Raw genomic sequence first — 22077 nt, 5'->3', positions numbered from 1 at the left:
TATTGTATTATTTATTGAGTCAATTGTTATTGCATACATTTTTTTTATTGAGAACTTCTGAAAAAAAGGCATTCAAATGTTTTCGTTTCTTATTGATTAAATCATTTATTTTTTATGATTAAAAATTATTGTTACATAATTCATGTTATCCTTTAAGTTTTAATTTCTTAAATAAAAATAAAGTGACCAAACTTACTGTGAGTTTTCAGTGGTATATTATGACGAGTATAGTAAATAAGTGAATGTACCGATTTGTATCATATCCCTTATTTCGAATTTACAATATTATGTATTATCGGGAGCTGTAATTTACCCAAATTTAATTTCAAATTTATCTGATTTCACATATGTATATTAGTAGCCAGTAAAAAAATCCTCGCTGGCCGTTTTGTATGGCATTTTTGTCAAACCTATGCATCTCTCGTTCAAGCCCACCGTGCGTTTTGTGAAGCTTAAAGGCGCACGCGTACCTAAACTTTTGAAATTGATGTAGGCATTTGACACCCTTACAATATGAAAAATATCAATATTTATAAAATGTTAAGATAACGAGCGATTTTCATTTACATGTATGTGATTGAAATTTATATGAAGTACATATGAAATCCGAGAAATTTTGATTTTTACTGTGAAGCCATGACCATTGTACAAAAGTACAAGTAAACGCGCTCTTCTGCTTCCTATTTTTTTGACAGGCCTAAGTTTGCTGAGCGTATTGGCGGGGTTACTAGGTCAAATTAGAATTTTTAAACATTAAAAACTATAGAATATCGACAAAAAAAACTAAAATATTATCTTTGGCTTGGAAAATTTACAATTATAAATATTTTTAATATATTTTTTAGTTATACTATAATAATGTATTTTATTGAGAAATCTATGCATTTTTACGTAATTTTTAAGGCTTTTTGATACGATTTTCTATGAAATTGAATTATGCAACCATGTTACAAAAAATCGCGTTTTGGAATCAGGTGATCTCAGCTCTGGATATTTTTTGACAACCAACTGAGAATGTTTTTACTTATGGATCTGTACAATAGCCATATCAGCTGAGTGCTCTCTCACCATCCAGTACTGTTGAAATGAATGAAAGATTGTAATTGATAATGCCACACACGTAAAATATATGAATGCAGCAAAATTGTGTCAATACAAGCAAACTCCGATGTAGTTTATTAATATGTAAGCAAACGAAATCAGCTGTTATTTACGTAGCCATACGAGCATAAGTTGTCCTCAATTTTGTGTATCTCACGCCAAGCAGACACGGCATACGTATAGGTCGGTGAGCGTCGACACTATTAGCAAGTGGCAAATGTTGAATAGTAGTATTGCTTCAAACTTATATAAATAAGTATGCACTGGAAAAGAGCGGCCATAAATTACATTTGTTTGGAAGCACCCAATGAGTATTAGTAGAAGCGCGTTCATACAGGCATACATTTGTCATAGATGACTAGATGGGAAACTCTTTTTCTCGTGAGAGCGCTGAAAAATGTGCTTGGGTATGAAAGGCATGAATTGGGTATTTTTTAAACAAAAATTGGGAATTTTAATTTCCACAACACCATTGAGGTTAGTATTTAGTGTGGGGTTGCCCAATAGCCTTATATCACTCGTAAACACCTACACATATTAAAAATAAGCACAATCCGTATGATATATGTACATAAATAAGCAAAAAATTTAAAAAATGTATATGTACATGAAATTATTCAAAACTGATATACATAAGTAATTTAACAATAATAAAGTTATGAACCCGAAAAACATAAGTTATAATTAAAAACATGACTTATTGCGATTTTTTAATATAACACAGAAAGTGGGTAACAAAACAAAAAAACTCTCAAACAACGAACAGAATAAGTTAAAACAGATTACCTTTAATTTTTGTGAAATATCTCAAACACAAATTCAATTCCCTTACCTACGTTTTTCAACCATAGAATATTTACGTATATACAAATTTACATAAACCAACACACAGTTTTCAATAAAATTACATTATGTACATAAGACTAATTAAAAGTAGAAGTCGAAAAGGATACACCGAGCTTTGGATTCTACAAACTCACTTCAATTCAAATTATTATATTACATTTCAATTGAATTAGTTTTAAGACAAATAATTATAAGTATTTCAACACGTTATTTCTCCATTAAGCAAAAACGAACTGTTTTCGACAGTTATTTTTGGCGCGTATCTTCTGGCAGCCTGCTATTTCGCCTATCAGCTGTTCAAAATCCCATAATGTGTGAGTGCTGCCAAGTTTTGAAACGTCCTCATGGGCGCACTCTCTCTCAAAATGAAAAAGTTTCCCATCTTATTATCTATGCATTTGTTGCTTCAACTCGTTATATGCGATGTTCGTGCTTTGTCAACACCCTTTGTGTTCTTGTTCTTCTCAATGTGGTTGTTGTTTTTGACTGAACAAAAACTGAAGAATTGCAAGCAAAGGAGTTGCCGTGTGTGAACCTGAACTAAAAGAGAGTTTGCAAAGTTCTTATGAAACTTGCCTAATATCAGAAAACAGAGTTAGCCACATTGAAAATAGTTAGCTATACCAGTTTTATGAGGCATAACCATACTCGCTAGCGCGTATCTTGCTCGGTAATTTTCTTGTTGTTTTCACGTGCAAATATTTCGTCAAACAATAGGAGCGAGCAGAGAAGTAGCGAAGCGAAGGCGCCTAAAGATATATTTAAACATACATTTGTATACGTGGACTATATGCTCAAAGCAAAGCAATTTGACAATAGTGTGGGTGATTGGCTGTTTACATCAGACCAGGCCGAAACACTACATTCACATATTTAAATTTTGCTAAGATCATATTTATGCAGAGAAATTTTTGTTGCTTTAATTTTGCGAATTCTCTTTTGATGTTGTCCGTGTCGTTCATATAGGGAAACTCCGTTGCTTATAATTGCTTTAGTTTTCAGTCTACAGCCAAGAACAACATTGAGATGAATACAAACATAAAGCGAGTTACATGAGCAACTTAATGCTCCTACCCTTTCCTCGTCTACCTCTCTGGACGTATACTCAACATACAAGCCATTTAAACGAATACCCTACATATTTCATGCCTGGGCCTATTCCAATTGATAAGAAAAGTACTCTGTAAGATTGGAAGTTTTTACTTCCTTCAGCTAAGCAACTCCTTTAGTGAAAAATTTGAGTTTAAGCATAATCACGAAGAAGGCAGAAGAATTAAAATCAGCAAAGTCAAATACATATTTTCTTCATTTTATTCATTTATTTCTTCATTTTTGAATCGTTTAACTCGCTACTGCTCTTTGGAAACAAAGCAGCTGTCAGTAATATCCAACAGTGAAACGTTTGGAAATGGTGTAGCAAAAATGTTGAATTTTCTCATCAAAGTAAAAAGTTTTATTCACCACAGAACTTTTCCACTGATTGGCATAGGCGCTGTGTGTGAACCTCTTATTAGGATTTGTGATAGCGTATTTATTTGGGTTTATAGCTTCACCCGTTTCATTCCATTTCCAATTTCGTTCACTGTGCAGTTCTCGATTTCATTAATGTGGTATTTTATGAAGTTTAATAAAGGCGTGTGTCGAAAATGAGTGAATGTTAATAGAAAAAAAAGAGATCTGATAGTATTGAAAATGTAAATTAATATTTAATGAAAGAAATTAAAGTTTTAATGTATTTATTACCTTAAAAGTATGGGCCAGAGCAGATATTGTTAAAGTTGGCGATCACTTTTTGGAATTTGAAGTGACGTGTAAAGGCATCGGTGGCATTAAACATTATATTGGAGTATTAAGGTTGAAAATTGTTTATCAGGTGTGTGGTAGATATTTACTAAAAACAACGCGAATATGTATATAGAGTCATGCTGACGCAAGACATGAAATGTCTTTTACTCCATATAATTTGTGAAGGTTTCATGTAAATCATTATTAAAACTCATTTCCAAGAAGTATAAGCAAATCATGCAATAATTCACAATTGTATATATGTAAGAGCTCAATGATAAAACTGAGCGCGCTTCCGGAAGTTCAATTAATATATGAAAAACGGATTTATCTTTACTTGGTTGTGTATTTGTTACATATCTTCAATTTGCAAATATGTGTTAGATATACAAAGCGAAATTGCCATGTAAAAAAACATATTCGCATATTTCTGAATATGTTTTTGCTTTGTTAAAAGATATCCACACTTTGATACAAAAGTAGGCCGTAACTGCCCCTTTTAACAACTTTAAAAAGAACACCAAATATAAGCCTAAAACAGAGACGCTTAATCACAGCGAAGGTAGCGTATAAGTGAGTAGCGTATAAGTCATAGGCGAGTTAGAATCGGTTTTTTCGATTAGAGCCAGCTCTTAAATTGATCTTGGCCGTACGGTTGCCAAGTCATGTAATTAATGATATAATTTAATTTGAGTTCCGCTGTATCTGCCCACTCTTTGTTGTTGTCAAACCAAGTTTTCCTTGTCAATACGTGTTCGTCCTTTTTGTTATGTTATCAGCAGTTGTAAAATACCGTATCACCTGCAAGGTAATTTAGTTACCGTTATCGTGGCTCCTGAGGTTTTCAGCCTATTTACAACTATGCCATTTGATACTTTGTCAGCCATTTCGAAGGTTTCTACATATATATGTATAATTGGCGGGTGCACCCTTTTTGGGCGTGTCAGTAGTTTACTAATTTTCATTAAGGCCGCTCTAACAGTTCCAATTTCACGGACTGTTACTAAATCTGTTAAAACAAAATTTTAAATCGCGCGTCCGGGAAATGCGAAGTGAATCCAAACTTCGGTTAGATGCAACCAAAGGTATTTTAAGACCACTTCAGGTTTTAATGCACACAGCATAACATTAACCACCTCTTCGCATGCCCACTTATACCTGCTCATCTGAGGCTCTTCCCTCTGGCCCCACGCTTTCATTTCTTGGGTCTACCATTGATGCGATAGACGACGACAATTGTCAATGACTTCAATGCGTTTAGGAGAGTTTTGTTAATCGCAGCTTTCATTTGACCTAACAAGTTCCTATCCCTGGCATCAGGCCGCTTACCATTACCAAACCCATTCGGTGATTGTGTAGGTGGGAAGGAGAAAGTGTTGTGCCACCTGAAAACTGCACTATTTGTCAAATTACAGTGCAATTCTTGCTTTCACCAGCGATGAAGTTTAAGAGAGCTAATTAGGTAATCAATTTGAAAACCTAAGTTCCACCGCGAAAGATTATATCTCCAAAGTCTTCTTGTGGTCATCACTCGTCTGTAATATTTCGAAATCAAATTTCCAAACACAGAAAAATAAATCAAGAGGTGCCGTCCTTAATCCATTGTTTTTCAACTTATACATCTCGAAGCTCCTTCAATGACTGAACTGAATTTGCTTGATCCCATACGCTAATGGTTGCTTGACATTGGCGTTCGGCAATGATATTGATTTACTTGTGATCAAAAGAAACCAGCTATCTCCAATCTTTCTCACTTTTTTTTTAAAAGAGAGTATCGTAAAAATTTTCTCAATAAATCCATGGGAAACTTATTTACGACCTGGAAGAACAAGGTCAAACACTGACTGGAAGGGAAAGTCGCCGACATGCCAATTCCGGCTGCAAGAAGGTCCGCAAGTCGCTAGCCAGTAGCTCTGGCACAAAGATAAAACAACCGTTTGGGCAACCGTTTGGTTCATTTTAAATAATGCAGCGCCCATTCCCGAGGAATAGTGATACTCCGTAGGATTAGAGAGCTTTTCAAAACTGATTCAACAACAACAAAAGCAACGTTCCGGATTTATATCCGACCAAGGACTGTCACTTCAGCAGCATTTCCCGTATATGTATGGGGAATGTTTATGCTACCACAATAACAGGAATAAATTACATACAGGATGGTCCATATAGTGTTCTTTTTTTAGTCACATCTGACTACTATCTTCCTCTGCAAATCTTGGCAGAAAGTGTATAAAGATATTTCTACGGTATTAATAGTTTTACGATTGAATACAAATAAGTATCAAGAAAGCAAGCCGAATATATTCAAGGTGATAACAGTAGTACCAAAACAAAATTTACCAACTACCAAAATTTACATGTATTTTGTTTTTGCTTTTGGTATTCAGATTGTCAAAGCAAGCTGATTATGTCTAAGGCGGATGAATTCGTTTCGGCAGAATTGATTTATTTTCATAGCAAAGCTGACAAGGCGAATCTATTAAAGGTGGTGTTGGTAAATCAGCTGAGTTGTTTTTTTTTGGCGAATTCATTATTTGTTTTCTAGTTTCTCAATACTTTGCTTTGACAATCAAAAGTACAGAACATTGTTGTTGGTCTAGTGCCACCACCTTCAATGAACGCGCCTTGATTACTGATGATTGGATTCAAAAATGCAAATAAAATTTTTTATAAATACTGGAAGATATGACGCAACCCATTAAGCATGCCGCGGTTATTTGTAAACGACTGAGGAATTGGATGAGGTACAGGGATACATTACCAAATAAACGAGTAATTTGTATGGCTGGTTCATAAACTATTCACAAAATTGTTGACAGGCGTTTCTTCCGTTATAATTTAATATATGCTGGACCAACAGAACTAGGAAAAATGGTTCATTCCCATATCAAAACGATATTTTTTAATACAAGTTTTTAAAATTAATTTTCATAAAAATATGCCAACATAATTCAAAGCTAAAGGAATAATTAAATGTAAATCAAATTAAAATTTAAAGGAATAAAATGTAAATCAACATCTCAATTTGACAACCCCGAATACAAGACAAATATAAAAGTCATATCAGCTGTTCTATCAAGGCGAATCTATTAAAGGTGGTGTCGGTAAATCAGCTGATTTGTATTTTTTTTTCGTTTTTTAAGTATAAGACCGTAAGATAACCACTGCACTGTGATAACCATTTGCCCACTCCGCGCACGCGCTTTCGCGACACTAGTTTCAACGCATTTTGCACCGTGGAATTAGTTGCGTGCATTTGTTCTATTACGGAATAGCGCCCGACATAAAACTGTTTTGGCATCAGCTTGCTTTGAAATGTTTACTTTCACCCATGAAATTAATTTTATGCAACTAATTTCATAATGTCAATTAGGCTTAATTTCAGCTTCTGCAGTAATAATAATATATTTTTTCACACAGGGGATGTTTTTTTCTCCATATTTATTCGCAGATATATTGCAGCAGTTGATGACGCTCCACAATGGGGAAACTACTTTCTAAAATATTTGGCAACAAGGAAATGCGGATTTTAATGCTTGGTCTAGATGCCGCAGGCAAAACAAGTATCCTTTTTGCATAAATTTCTATTCAACCCATATTGGTTGAAATTACAAATAATTGTATGGAAGTACCTAAAACATTAAAATATAGATAGTATACTTCCTAGGTAAGCATATTTTGAGTTAGAATGTATTGTACAGCCCACAAAAAAGTTTAACGGTGTCAGATCGCAGCTTCGACGTGGTCAATTAACATCACCCTCGACGGCTGACAACTCGATTATCGAACCTCGCGCATAAAATATAAACTCGCGAAACTCAATTTCCGGCAGGAAAGAACCGTTTATCATACCTATGTAGCACCCACCATTGTCTGGCGTCAGTTTTGCTTGTTAACATAGCAGTCGGTATGAAAATCCGCTTCGTCAGAAAATATGATTTTGACTTATTTTCAATAAACGCACTCTTTGGGGTTCATAACATTGACTTTAGAAACAAGTCATATAAATTTCGCACTGTTCAAGCTTAAAACGATCCATTACGTTCCGCGGAAATTTGATACTGACTTTAAGTCAAGATTTCAAGTTCCAAATTCCGATTGTTCTATGAAAAAACTGTGCAAGTTTTTAATTCTTCAAAAATGGTCCAACATTAAGACGAAATTTGATTATATTAGGCCTCTTCTATTTGCCACTTCTCTGCTCGCTATTGACTAACTTTCCGCACTTTTTCCGACTTTTATTTATGAGAACTTAACTTTGAGGTGGCAGAAAATGAAAGAATAAAATACTGTTACAAATATTTGGTAAAATACGTGTCTTCTTATAACTTTACGGAATTAAAAATGCTATAAAAAAGAAAATACTCAATATTTTTCCAAAGTGTTTTTTTATTTTGAAGCACAATCCTTCCGGTTAATGATGGAACACAACTTCATTCATATGGCTGCCTCGGCTAGCCATGCACCATCCCATACGATCGGTCCAATCTTTCAACACATTTTCGATTGTATGCGGCTGTATTTCAGCTATGACATCGAGTATGTTGGTTTTCAGTGCATCAATTGTTGCTGGTTTGGCTGGTTGCGGTTTTTGGTCGGTCACGCATTGGTTTGTCAATAGCAACCCAGTTTCTCTTACTTTTTTCGCAAAGTAACGCACATACGCTTCATTCGGTGCTTTTCTTCTTCCCATTGCCGTACGTAATTTTCGTACACATTCTGCAACATTACCATGATTTTCAAAGTAATGTCGCAATATTTCCCAGCGTTCTTTGAGCGTATACACAACCATTTTCGTGCAGCGGAAGAATAAAACTAATTTTCTGTCAAATCAGATGACAACTAAGTGTTACCATTCTTCAAATAATACCTAGTTCAACTCCGTAACAATAGATGGCGGACTCTTTATATGATTATATATATAATTGGCGCGTATACCCTTTCTGGGTGTTTGCAAATGGAGGGACCTACAGTTTCAAGTCGACTTCGAACGGCAGATATTTTTTTCATGGCAAAAATGTACGCGGAGGTTTGCCATTGCCTGCCGAGGGGCGACCGCTATTAGAAAAAACTTTTTCTTCATTTTGGTCTTTTACCGAGATTCGAATCTATGTTCTCTCTGAATTCCGAATGGTAGTCACGCACCAACCCATTCGGCTATGGCGGTCGAACATCACCTATCGGACAAATACTATGAAACCCCAGAAATAATTTTTTATTTTACTGCACTGTGCAATTAAGGGTAAAAATTTAATATACCAAATTCCCATCTGTGAAAATCTTCAGAAGCCGAAAGAAATCAGAACATTTTTAGAGCTATGATAACACAGCAAAAACTAAGAACTTGGTTGGAAAATATTGATGTATCTACGATATCGAGTTTACCTTACAAGTTGAATTCATTAGTGGGGTACAAAATGTACCAGAGAAACATTTTTTTTTTTTAAATTCCTTAATTGCGAAGGTTGTGATTATAGTAAAAATTCCATTCAAAACCTAAATTTTCGACGTTTTCCTTAATAATTATTGTACATAAAGCAATTCTGTATAAGCTTAAATTGGGACAGTCTGTTACGACAATTCCAACGGTAGGGTTTAACGTCGAGACTGTAACCTACAAAAATGTAAAATTCAACGTGTGGGATGTTGGCGGCCAAGATAAAATTCGACCCCTATGGCGGCATTACTACACAGGTATGTTATAATCCTACACTTTGTTTTACACAAATAATCAACGTATTTGCTTGTAGGTACGCAAGGCCTAATATTTGTAGTTGATTGCGCTGATCGCGACCGGATAGATGAAGCGCGAACGGAACTTCATAGAATAATTAATGATAGAGAAATGAGAGACGCCATTATTCTGATATTTGCTAACAAGCAGGACCTTGCAGATGGTAAGATTTCTTGCTTACTTTCTTCTCTTTCTCATTAAAACTGTTAATGAAGACAGAGCTTATAGATTAATTAAATCATGTCGTTTGGCATCGGAATTTTATGACAGATATAGTGTCTAACACCTAGGGAGGTATCAATTAGAGATGCGCGTGAAGTCAGTTTGACTCATGTTCCCGCACGCTCGCACAGTTTTGTTTTTTAATCATGCACTTTCGCGCATGCTTCTTCACGATACTTTTTTTACCATTGATTTAATTATATATTCGCTGTTGCTGTTTACAACCTCTTCCTACCTCTCGACCAATATGTTGATGCCGGTCTGGTGTCAAAGAAGTTGTTGAGTTAGTTTTTAAGGACCTCTTTGTTATCGAAGGTAACGCCCTTCATATAGTTTGAGAGGGAGCGAAAAAGATGGTAATCGGTCGGTGCAATGTCCGGAGAATACGCTATTGGAGTGCGGCTTTGACGACATGTGCAACTTGGGACCTGGCGTTGTCGTGTAGAAGTATGGTTTGACCGTGTCGATCAGGTCTTTTCAGCCGAATAGCCTCATTCACACGGTGTAGTTGGGCAATGTACGGCTGATGTATTTCCTGGAGCTACCCACTTTTTTCTTTGCTTCATATTGATGTATAGGCACCATTTCTCATCTCCCGTGACGATTCGGTACAAAAAGCGCTGTTTGAGACCGCGTGTTGCTCGATGGCGGGCGATATGCTAAGAAGCAATTTGGAGGCGACTTTCTTTGTTTTTTTCGTTGAATTCGTGAGACACACAGGATCCCAATTTTTTCCTTCGTTGTATGATCGCAGTTAATTTTTTCCGCCAATTCAGGACTGGTTTGGCGGCCGTACTCCTTCAAAAGTGATTTGAATTTTCACTTTTTTAATCAAAACCTTTCGAAAACTTCTGGGTATACAGTTTTATACGCCATTCAATTTGAGAACAATAAAGTTTTAGTTCTAAGGCAGTAAAAAAATCGCGTTGATTTTTGACCATATTTTTTTTTAATACAATGTTGAGTAGTTTCTTCCATATAAAAGACTTCTGAACATGTGCATGTAGGTCATTAACATTCTCTGATATTTTACTACCTGTAAAAATGTTCAATGTTCGGAATGGAACCTTGTTTCCATGCTGACATGTTATGCCGCTTCTTGTGCGTTGTTGCATTTTGTTGTACTTTACACAAAAACGTCGATTTAAACTATACAGTGGCTCACAGCCAAAATGTAATCAGCAATCACTTAGGGCAATATTAAGCTTAAATCTTGCAGGTATATTACCCCAACAGTAAGTATCGATAGCACAGCCTTCGTGTAATATCGCTTTATCGATGCAGGCATCGATCGCATTGTTGTCATCAGGGATAAAAAGTTAAGTCATAGCTACCTAGTGAGGCGGTGACGAGCTGGAAACATTTTTTATATGTACTACGTTGGGGAGAACAATGAGGTGGCGCCTATCGTTATACCGTTATTTTGTTCGCAGCGAATTTGACAATATCAGCTGATTTCAGTGACGTCACCCTTGTGCAATTGGTGCGACTATTTTCGTAACTTGATTTAGCTTTTTTTCTCTAGCCTCAGAGTTTTAGTTTTTTCGTTCTGACATTTTTCTAGCATCCTTTAATTAAAATCTGATGTTTTTAATTATTTGAAATATAATTTTTGAAAAGTTAGTTCAATAATTCTTTCATTTCTATTTAGCTTTACTTTTTATTTATCTTCTGGTCACATTGTCGGCGATCGAGATTATTGCTGGTGTTGGTTGTAATTCGTGCGTTATTTGTGTGTGAAATGTTTTCGCTTTATTTAAATTTGTTTTCCAAGTTTGTTCTTCTTCTCCTTCGAGCAGGGAAATGTTGTTGTTGTTGTAGCAGTACCTTTGCCCTGCCAGTTTAGCGTAATCACCGGTCGTCTTCGTCTAGCTCATCTAACGGTAGGTCTAGGAAACTAGCTGTTTCGACGGGTTGGGTCCAGAGGGGAGGGTCGTTAGATGAGGGGGTTTAATAGGGCATTGAAAAGGTGGTTAGTGTCGTGCGGGCTGCTTTCACATGCTGGAAGCTGGAAAATATCTTTCCCGGAACTGCAGTGTTGCCTAATTTCGGATATAAAAAGTAACTAAAATGCCAATTCTAAGAAAAGAAAATACAAAATTTTTATTGAATTACTTGAAGGACTTTGTATGCGTGATGAATTGTATTAAATGAGTGGGTTTTTTTAACAAGACTCCTTTTTAAAAAAAGTTCGTTATAGTTTCTTCAGTATTATATGGTATTTTTTGTGTGTGTTTTTCTAATATAGTTACACTTCTATAGCACCTATAAGCATCAAATTTTATACATAAGAATCAAACAATTTTCAATAGCAATAAAATCTTCTCAGTTTTTTTAATTAAACAAATTTTCTTCTTTAACTTACAATTTTGGTAGCTGCAAATTGAAAAACTCAAAAATTTTCGCATTTTCGGTATAAAAAACACTAAATTTATTATGAAGAGCAAAGGGTTGGCAACACTGCCAATGAAGCTAGTGTGACGTCATGTACTCTCTGATGGGCGCAATCTTGTTTTTATTATACCCGTCAAAATATAAACGAAATGCAGTGAAATAGAAATTATATGGCGCACTTTGAAATGCAAAAGATTTTGAAAATTTTTCAAAATGACGCTAGCACACCATATTATATAACCATTTATTTATATGAAATATAATTATACGTGACTCTATTACCTAATTAAGGCTGGTAGCAACAAAGGTTATCGGCCATATTTCACATGAGTATTAAAATGTGTTGTCTGAATTTTGTATTAAAATATGTCCGACAATTTGGGAGTTATTAAATTAAAAAAAAAACTCGCATTTTATATTCAATGCTATAGCTAGCGCAATTCGAAAACTTTTCGAAATCGTTTTGGATTTCAAAATGTCTCAAATAGATATAGTTTTCTCAAAATTTCAACAATCGGTCCATCATCATAATATGGCTTGTGTTCAGGAGCCGGAAGTAAACAGTTATTTTTCCAATTTTTCACGCATTTCTCACTGCACTCTGCTCTACGAAATCCATGGTTACCCTATTTACCACATGTGCGAAGGAGGTCAAACTAGTCTTACTAGCAGCTGATGGGCTAGTGCCACTTATTAGGCACTTCAGAAATTTCAGACTACTGATGAGGTTCAGATTTAAATAAAGCAACCGCTGGATCCGAATGAATGCAGACCGACATTCGCATTTAAAACCTCGCACTCAGCACCTCTTCACATGCTCGTCTGGCACCCTCATTCCTCTGGTTTAGCTTCAGCTGTTTAGTAGGCCTAAACAGAGCTTAATAAGCTGTCACTTTCTGCTACATCCTACAACACGGTGTTCATAAGCATATATTTTTATCTAAGGAATTGTACCTGTGTGTAACATTATAATATTGTGGCATGATAGAAGGCATTTGTAACATGATAGAAGGCACATACATATGTGTCGGGAAGATATAAATACAGTTGCTTACACGAAAATAGCAGTACCAAAAAAAAAATTAGATTACGAGTAAAAAAACAAATCTATGATGTGATTGAAAGTTTTTTTTATCATTTTGATATATTCTATTTTTTATGTGCCCAGTATATTTAAATCACTTCTACATATAACGAAAACCACAACCTTTTATAATAAAATATAGAAATACAGGGTTAACATTAAAAAAGGAGTGGCCATTAAAGGGGTTAGGGGTAGTCTGAGGCACGAAAAAATTGTGATTTTCAAAAAATTTTTTTTTGCTAGTCAGTTGCTTTATTTTACGAAAATAAAAACATAGCATTAATAGGTACATCATGTTTCGACTTGACTTAAGCAAAATTTCAAAAAGAAAAAACAAAAATTAATAATGTAATGTAAAAGTTACCGCTGTTTGTGTGAAGCCCGTTTCTCCAGAAGTCCCTTGCGGTGATCATCACAAATCCTTGGAGATTCATCTAAAACCCATCGGAGAAGAGAAATTAGTTTTATTAATAGATAATCTTGTCCCTGATCTAAGCTTTTTTTTCAAAATTTTAATTGATAATCAGGACCTCAGGAAATATTTTTCAGATTTTCAAGAAAAAACCGACAGGTAATTGTTAAAAAAAGGAAATTTTGGAAAAAAAATCCTTCGATCAGGCACGAGTTTTTTATGTTTTTCAAAAGCAGTATGAATTTTACTGAAATCTACCAAGCGGTTTTTAAGTTACAGTGATCACCAGTTCAAAACCATAGTTTTGAGACTGAGGGACTTAAAGTTTTGCTATCGAGCTCCGCAACGCCCTTTGTTAATTATACTTTAAGAAAATGCAACAAAAAAACATTTTTTTTTGAAATTTTTGACTACCCCTAACCCCTTAAGTAACGCATTGTACCCAAGTTTACAAAAAATTTATTTTATTCATTGTGCCCACCAATTCTTCACATCGCTGCTTCGGAATCTTCAGCCACGCATCTTTAACAATTTCCCAAAGTTGTTGATTGTTACTCGGTTTGGTATTACCTATGTACAGCTTTTTTAAGTTCGCCCACAGATTTTCTATAAGATTAAAGTCGGCAGATTGAGCTGGCCATTCCATAACCTAAATTTTGTTTGCGCGAAACCAATCCTTGGCTTTCCGGCTCGTGTGTTTAGGGTCATTATCCTGCTGGTAGACACCTTTATTGGCACTTCCTCTCTGCAATATGGTAACATAACATTCGGCATTATTTCTATATAAATATTGGTGTTCATTATGCCCCTGTCCATTTTGTGTATGGGGCCTGGGCCATAATATGAAAAACATCTCTTTGCCATTATTTTTGAGCCCTTATGTTTAATGGTTTTTAGGGTGTATTGCGGCTTACAAAACTATTTAAGACTCGTCAGTTCATATTTCCAAACGTTTTGCCTTATGCTTTTGTATCTGGAGCGGCTTCGTGCTACTAATCCAGCTTCCCATACTCATCTACGTACAGGCATGTCTGAAAAATTGAAGTTCACCTCTTTTTTTAATTTATATGGCTGACTTCATGGGATTCTCTTTGGAGCATCTTACAATTCTGCAATGGACTTGCAGGAAAGTTTTTCGTTTTCCTCTTCTTTTTCCGGCTTTTTCATAGATTTGATTGCATTTGAAATCATTTTTGCTGAACATAAAAAATATTTTGTATGACTGTCAAATCTGCCATTTGCTCTCAATTTCAGAATGTCGTACTAAAATTAAAAAAAATATATATTGTACATATATAAATAAATAATAAAAAATGTATTTTCGTCTAAATCTTTGCAAAATTTTATCAATATTCCTTATATAACATAAAAATATGAAGGCATTGCTATTTCAATGTTGCACTTAAAAACATAACTATGCCAATAAATAACCGTTATTTGCGTAGTTGCCAGAGGGTTGGTGTCGAAATTCTGTATGTACCAAATTCTAAAAACAAAATTCTGCTTTTTTAAAATTCTGCTTTCTAAAATTCTGCTTTCAAAATTCTGTATTAAAATATAATGTTAACAATGTTAAAGAGGTAATGTAATTATTTAATTTATTATTATTATTATTTTTTATTATTATTCGAGATATTAAATAAAAAAAAATAATAATAATAATAATTTTTTCTTCAGTTTCGATAGAATCCACAGTATTTTTGCGTAGAACTTCTTTTCGCGTGGCCGGCCTCCGGCCGCGCTTCAAAAAAATAACCCTCATCAGTCCAACTCCGGCTACGCAATCCACAGTATTTTTGCATAGAACTCTTCTAAAAAAAACGAACAGCTGCGAAGAATTATTAAGAAAAGAAATGAATTAAGTCACACTACATATTTAAAAAGAATTCCAAAAAATATTGTAATTGGCTAAACTAAAATATTGTTATCGCTTAAACATATACATATGTATATTTATGGAATAAATGTTTAATTTGTTACTTCTTGTATGACGAAAATCACAAAATTTGAATAAAGCAGAATTTTTCGCCTTAAACATGCAGAATTTTGAAAAAGCAGAATTTTAAAAAGCAGAATTTTTTTGCAATTTACAGAATTTTGTCACCCAGAATTTTGTAATACAGAATAATGACAAGCTCCCGTTACCAGATTCATTCAGATAAACTCTATACACCTGAAATCTCTTATTCTTTAAATCGTAGATATTTGGTATGGAATTTTTTTTTTCTATGATTTATAGGAAAACATTAAAAGACATCAAAATAATTTTTTAAGGGTTCACAGTTGTATATACTCGTACATCAAATTTTGACTATATATTTATTTTTTAGGAAAAGAGTTTATATTACAACAGAAACCATGTAACTTAAAGTTTTAAACTCTGCATAAAATGAAAAAATTCAACAAATTTTCATCAAATTATCAGCCTTTTTAATCAGAATTTTAAAAACATTTCGAGCACAAATTTTTATATTTATATTTTGGTATAATAATGTGCAAGTTTAACTTGGCTCCAAAGTCGCGTCGATTATTGACAATTTTTTTGTTGGTGGAACTTTCCCCATGCGAAAAAATTTCAAGCACTCCTTATAGAGAAAATGTATACCACCGTCAACAGAAAAATTTTAAAAACTTATTTAGTCTCATACGACGTGTCGTACATTCAAAGTTAGATATAATTACATAGTTCATATAATATTATATTTGCCATTAAATCATGTTTATGCTAATACTTGGTGAATTATTTCTTTTACAGCAATGAAACCACACGAAATTCAGGAGAAACTAGGTTTAACTAGAATAAGAGATCGTAACTGGTATGTTCAACCATCATGTGCAACCACAGGAGATGGCCTTTATGAAGGTTTAACATGGCTAACTTCCAATCATAAGTTATGAAAAATATTAAAAACAAATTAGAGAATTCAATATAAGATACACATGCTTACCATGCTTTTTAGCAAACGAACAACAGTAGTAATTAAGAGAAATTTGTAAATTATAATAAAGAAAAATTAGAAGGAGTTTGTTTGATTATATATACGTTAAAGAGATAAGTTACATAAATCATATAATTTGTAAATATATGTTTAAATAAATTTAAATATGAAAAATACAAATGAATGAAAAAGTTGTAAACGAGCCTTCATATATTTTTTGATCATTGTTTCAGTGAAATAGGTTTGAAAATGTTTAGTTTTAAAACCAACCTCATTTCATATACAACCGTAGCTGCATTAAAATGTATTATAAATACTTATTGCGCTTTCGCATAAATTTAACTTAAATAAATACTCTTGTTGCTCAATGAAACTTTTTATATAACTGTATAGAGAATTTAAGTGCTGAAAACTGTTCACAAACGTTTTAACTACAGAAAGTTTGAATTTTCATATCTACAAATTCAGTCATGTAATCCAAACGGCGAAAACTATTTTTGGGATATTTTTACTTTGAGCGGGAAATGCTGATTATATCTGTTGCTTTTATTCGATTATCTTATCTCAATTATCTTATAACCTGAAAGGAATAAGAAATTAGTAGCTTGTAAAGCGGCGACCACCAGGTAAGGCAATAATATTTTATTTTAATAGAAATAAAAATATGCGGTTCAGGGATTTTTTCAATACATACATTTGCTGCATTCGAGCCGCAAAAAGAAAACCAGAAGTTGGTTATATTTTACATTTACTTACAGTTGCGACATTTTGATTTGTTTTATTTGTGTATTCAGCAGTTGGTCGTTTCGTATTATTCAAGACAAATCCATACAAAGAGATAACAGTAGTACAAAGCTCTTTTTGAGTGTCAAAATTTCAATCAAAATGTAAACATTCAAGTGAAACAACAGAAAAGCAAATCACTTTGACATTGAAACCACCAAATTGGTAATCAGCTGTTATACTGCTATCACCTAGTATGGATGCGCCTTGGTTTATAGCCTAGACAGAAGGTGAGGCTAATCGGGATTAACGACTTGATTCGGAATTATCTCAGAAATTAAATGCAACTCATGCGGATTGACAACTAGACTTATAATACGTACACATATAAGTAGATGTTCTACTTTTTCGTGCTTAACTCTCAATCCGTAATTAAAAAGCGAGATTTCCCATACAAAATTTCTCTCCCAAAATCTGAGATTATAAAATAATCCTAGATAATAACCATACTTTTTGACATACAACCCTGTGTTTTCTGTGGAATAGATCATTATTTTTACGAGTGTAAAGAAAAACGGCAAAGTAAAACCTAAATAAAATGTATGCCGATGAAGAAAATAGGTTTGTAGACATAATTCTAATAAAATTTTTGTTAAATATTATTAATTATGCATTCATATAACAGAAAAAAGGGTGTGTTCACAAACGTGTGTCCTCTCATTACTTATTATAAAAAGAAATATCGACTTTCGCATGCGTATTGCTGCCATAATTTTTTGAAACCTCGGTAAACGTCGTTTACGGATTTCCTCCAACTGTTTATTATCAACAGCCGATTGCGCATTTAAATTAGCTATATCTTATCCTTGCATTTTCTTCATATCGTTAAAAATAATTAAACGAACCAAAAACACCAAAATAATTTCTATGAGGGAAAATCTTTCACAACAGTATTGACAGCTGGTCAATTTTGCAGGTGATCTGCCTCATGTGAACGGGCAGATTAATTTTGTAGATTTATTAGTAAATATTGCATATGTGAACGTACTTTTAATTCTCATAATTTGCCGAAAAATTACAGTTGATATCTATTGTGAATGAAATGTTAAAATAAACCAGAATCGTTTAGAAAATCAGCCATAAACATCTAAAATTTTAATGATTAAATAACAGCTCTTTAGTTGAATCCATTGAATAAATTTTAAAACTAAACTTTTCTTCATGGCCAAAATACCCGAGGAGTCCAGCCACTGCATGCGTGGTGTGACCGCTATTAGAAAACTTTCTATCAACTGTTGTTTCATGCTCACAATGGAACTCTTGTTGGCTATGATATCCTCAAGCACCCTAATTAACGCTAAGAATTCTTTGACAGCAGAATTTCTAACGTTTAAAGTTCGACACACCTTTTTTTTTTGGCGCAAACGACACACTGAGGTAAGTTTCACTCCACTTCATAAACTTTTTCAACAACCAGAGTTAAAGTTTTTATTTATATTTTCTTTTGTGAGTACTTAGAAGAAATAAATTTAAAATGAATTGTTTAATTTAATTTATTCAAAGATATCAGATAATATAATAGCATCCTTGGATTTTATTTACATAAAGAAACTTGTCATTAGTAATAGGCTTTGCGTTCCAAAAAAAGTTATATCATAAAACTATCTTGGACTTAAGAACTATATAAACTAAAAATAAAGTTGTGAGAATACGAAAAAGAGCAAAATTCATAAATATTAGTCAGAGAACGTAAGTAAGTAAGAAAATTTGAAGTTATTAGGTGCGCAACTAAGTTCTCGCTGTTTTTTTATGAAAATAAAACTTTATTCTGAAAAAAATGGTTACAAGTGAATCATCGCTGGCTACTACTTTTTCCCATCTTTCTGGTAGATCTCGTATACCGTCGCGGTAAAACTGTTCATCTTTTGAAGCTATCCACGGATCAAGCCATTTTTTGATGCCTTCATATGAATTGAACTGCTGGTCAGCTAGACCATGTGCCATCGATCGAAACAGGTGCTAATCGGACGGCGCAATATCTGGAGAATATGGCGGGTGGGGTAGGATTTCCTGTTTCAGTGTTCCCAGGTTTTAACGGGTTTGGCAATGTGAGGCCGAGCGTTGTCATGCTGTAAAATCACTTTTTCGTGCCTCTCCGCGTTTTGCGGCCGCTTCTCGCGCAGTGCTCGGCTCAATCGCATCAATTGAAGTTGATACCGATCCCCAGTGATGGTTTCGCTTGGTTTTAACAGTTCGTAATAAATAACACCAACTTGGTCCCACCAAATACATAGCATAACCTTCGCAGAGTAAATATTCGGCCGAGGCGACGACGTAGAAGCATGACCGGGCAGTCCCCGTAACTTTCTTTTCCTTGGATTGCTGTAATGAATTCATTTTTCATCACCCGCCACGATGCGATGAAGAAAACCTATCCTTTTTTGCCGCTGGAGAAGTTGTTCACAGGCAAAAAACGACGTTCAACATCCCTTGGTTTTAAATCACAAGGAACCCATGCCCCCGGTTTCTGAATCATTCCCAAAGCATGGAATCGTTTGGAAATGGATTGGTGGGTAACTCCTAATACAGAAGTAAGCTCTTCTTGCGTTTGGCATGGATCCTCATTGAGCAATACCTCCAATTCAGCGTCTTCGAGGGTTTTTGGCCTTCCTTCACGCGGACAGTCGTCTACATTAAAATCACCGTCTTTGAAGCCACGGGTCCAATCTCGGCACGTTGTTTCACTTAAAGCAGTATCTCCATGAACTTTTTGCAGCTATTTATTGATGCGCTTCAGCCGCCGTTTATTTTCGAATGAAAGAGGAAAATCAACACTTCCCGCAAATGACGATTATTCGGCACAAAATCAGACATTTTCACTAAACCAAAAGTATCTCTAATGTGCCGAAGCAGTTTGTTTACCATATATCTAAGCTTGGTTTATGACGTTCGGGTTATGTTAGAATTGACTAGCACACACTGCTGGCGCCATCTATTGACAAACAACGGGAACTTAGTTGCGCACTTACTATAAAATTTATTTAATCTTATTCCCTGCATTGGTAAGAATCATAGCTCTGCTTCTAACAAAGGGCTTGGACGTATTTCGTTTTTTTTTTGTCAAAATACTCACAAAACTCAGAGAATTTAATACCATACTTGTCTTGTTTAGATGGAAGATAGATGCGAAATCCCGAAATCCCATCAAATCCTCGAAATCTGGTTGTCGATCGTGGTTTATTCGAATAGCATACTGGAATTTTTGCAATTTGTTAAGAATTTCTCCCATAAACCCGGATCGGTGTGAATTTGTTATTTTCTTTCCTTTGCGACCTTGTTAACTAATCATCAAAACGCAAAATGGACAATAAAAATTGTAACCGATTTAACGCCATTGTCACTCTGAAGAGAGCCGTGCCAAACTTTACAGACCTTTACTTACTTCATCAAGTTCAAATATAATAATCTAACAAGAGCCCTAAACTCAATCAAATGTATATGCGAGTGACATAAATGCTTTTCCACCAATGCAGCGGCTTGAATTTTGATCTTCACGTTCTTAAAATGCACAATCGTTTTTAAAATGTCTTGAGAAAAAGAGCGTTCATCTAATCTATCTAGCAGCTCTAGCGGCTCCTGGGCCGGATCATTGTACCACTATATTTTGCATTTCGCGTCTACACACTTTTGAGGTAATATAGAACTCTATTGGTATCCATTTTTACCTTTCAATCCAGCCAGTGTCTTTGAAGTTGTGGGCGACTCTTTCAGAATCGGTATGCGTTTCGAGAAAATCTCAATCTGGGACACTATCAGCGTCATCAAAATCAATATTTTCATCGTCCAGATCGAGCACAAATTATGCAGCGTGATTCACACCCCACTGTGTCTACCGAAGGTTAAGACAAGAACTCAAGACAGAGCCTGCAATTTGTCTCAATAGACAGATTTAAACGGTGCATGTGAAAACACAGGCGATTATGGCAGGTTAGGTAGCCATCTTAATGCCATTCTTGCCGAACGGGTAACCGAAAAGCCGCGCTTGCCTGTTTCTTTCCATGTTCCTTTATGTCCTCCAGTATTTATACTGAGTTTATCAAATTAATAAATAAATTTGGAAGATAGTCAGATAAGGCCCCAGAATAGTTCCGGTCCCAAGATAGCATTTGCCGATCCTCCTTTGCCCACTCCTCGATGACTTCTTTGTCTTTAATATCGTAGTGGGCAGGTACTCAACACAAAGTTATGGTGTTTTTAGTTGCCAAATGCTGAAGGTTATCACAAGACTCTTTAACAAGCTAGGACGTAAAGTTCGATTTGACAAGCTATTTGGTTATCGCTTGGATGCCTGAAAAAATAACTATAAAATTACCCTTCAACCATTTATCGAGGCATATGTATGTGAACGAAGAAAAGTACTCCAAATGTGAATGTTTTGCCTGTCAACATATTCGTTTAGGTGAAAATGTGTCTCATCGAGATGCATTTCTTGCATAACGGCCTTTTTCACAAAACGTTTGAATCACTTACCATATCACAATTACAAAAATATTTTTTCTGTTTACTCCATTGAATGTTTAATTCATAAAATCGGGCGTCTATATAAACGAGCGGGTACTGTATCCCTCGTTTCTTTCCCAAATGAGGCCGTTTTCCTTGACGAAACATGAATTCATCACAACATACCAGATATCAAAGAAAAGGTAGGTCTGCGGCCCAATAAGAGTCTGTCAACTCTTGGAAAGCGCTCGATGTCGTATATCGATTACCTAGAAAAATTTTAAGAAAAGAAATTTTAATCGACCGTAGGTTATGAAGGGCGACCTCTTTCAGCATA

At 34.7% G+C, this 22077-nt stretch overlaps 1 protein-coding gene across 5 annotated transcripts; it reads left to right on the top strand.

The window, feature by feature from the left end:
- Positions 1–3532: 3532 nt before the first annotated feature.
- On the top strand, positions 3533–16716 carry LOC128867046 (ADP-ribosylation factor 6). 5 transcript variants are annotated; one of them, XM_054108139.1, is made up of 6 exons: positions 3533–3641; positions 3699–3820; positions 7153–7295; positions 9271–9426; positions 9483–9629; positions 16334–16716. In XM_054108139.1, the coding sequence occupies exons 3-6, from the start codon at positions 7214–7216 to the stop codon at positions 16474–16476; spliced, it is 528 nt and encodes a 175-aa protein (XP_053964114.1). In that variant the 5' UTR covers positions 3533–3641; positions 3699–3820; positions 7153–7213; the 3' UTR covers positions 16477–16716. The 5 variants fall into 5 exon arrangements, with proteins under 5 accessions (XP_053964114.1, XP_053964113.1, XP_053964112.1 ...); XM_054108138.1 differs by having other exon boundaries at positions 3533–3820; positions 7184–7295; XM_054108137.1 differs by having other exon boundaries at positions 3533–3820.
- Positions 16717–22077: the final 5361 nt, after the last annotated feature.

Source organism: Anastrepha ludens, chromosome 6, assembly GCF_028408465.1.
Source record: "Anastrepha ludens isolate Willacy chromosome 6, idAnaLude1.1, whole genome shotgun sequence".
Lineage (NCBI taxonomy): Eukaryota > Metazoa > Arthropoda > Insecta > Diptera > Tephritidae > Anastrepha > Anastrepha ludens.
The sequence above is the reverse complement of the archived record's forward strand: the minus strand, read 5'-3'. Positions and strand labels throughout refer to the sequence as shown.

What these genes read in the sequence shown, in the direction of transcription:
- LOC128867046 (XM_054108139.1), top strand. Translation starts at nt 7,214, where the DNA reads ATGGGGAAACTACTTTCTAAAATATTTGGCAACAAGGAAATGCGGATT. An exon ending in ATGGCGGCATTACTACACAG is followed by an intron (nt 9,427 to 9,482) that starts GTATGTTATAAT and finishes ATTTGCTTGTAG; the next exon opens with GTACGCAAGGCCTAATATTT. An exon ending in CAAGCAGGACCTTGCAGATG is followed by an intron (nt 9,630 to 16,333) that starts GTAAGATTTCTT and finishes TTTCTTTTACAG; the next exon opens with CAATGAAACCACACGAAATT.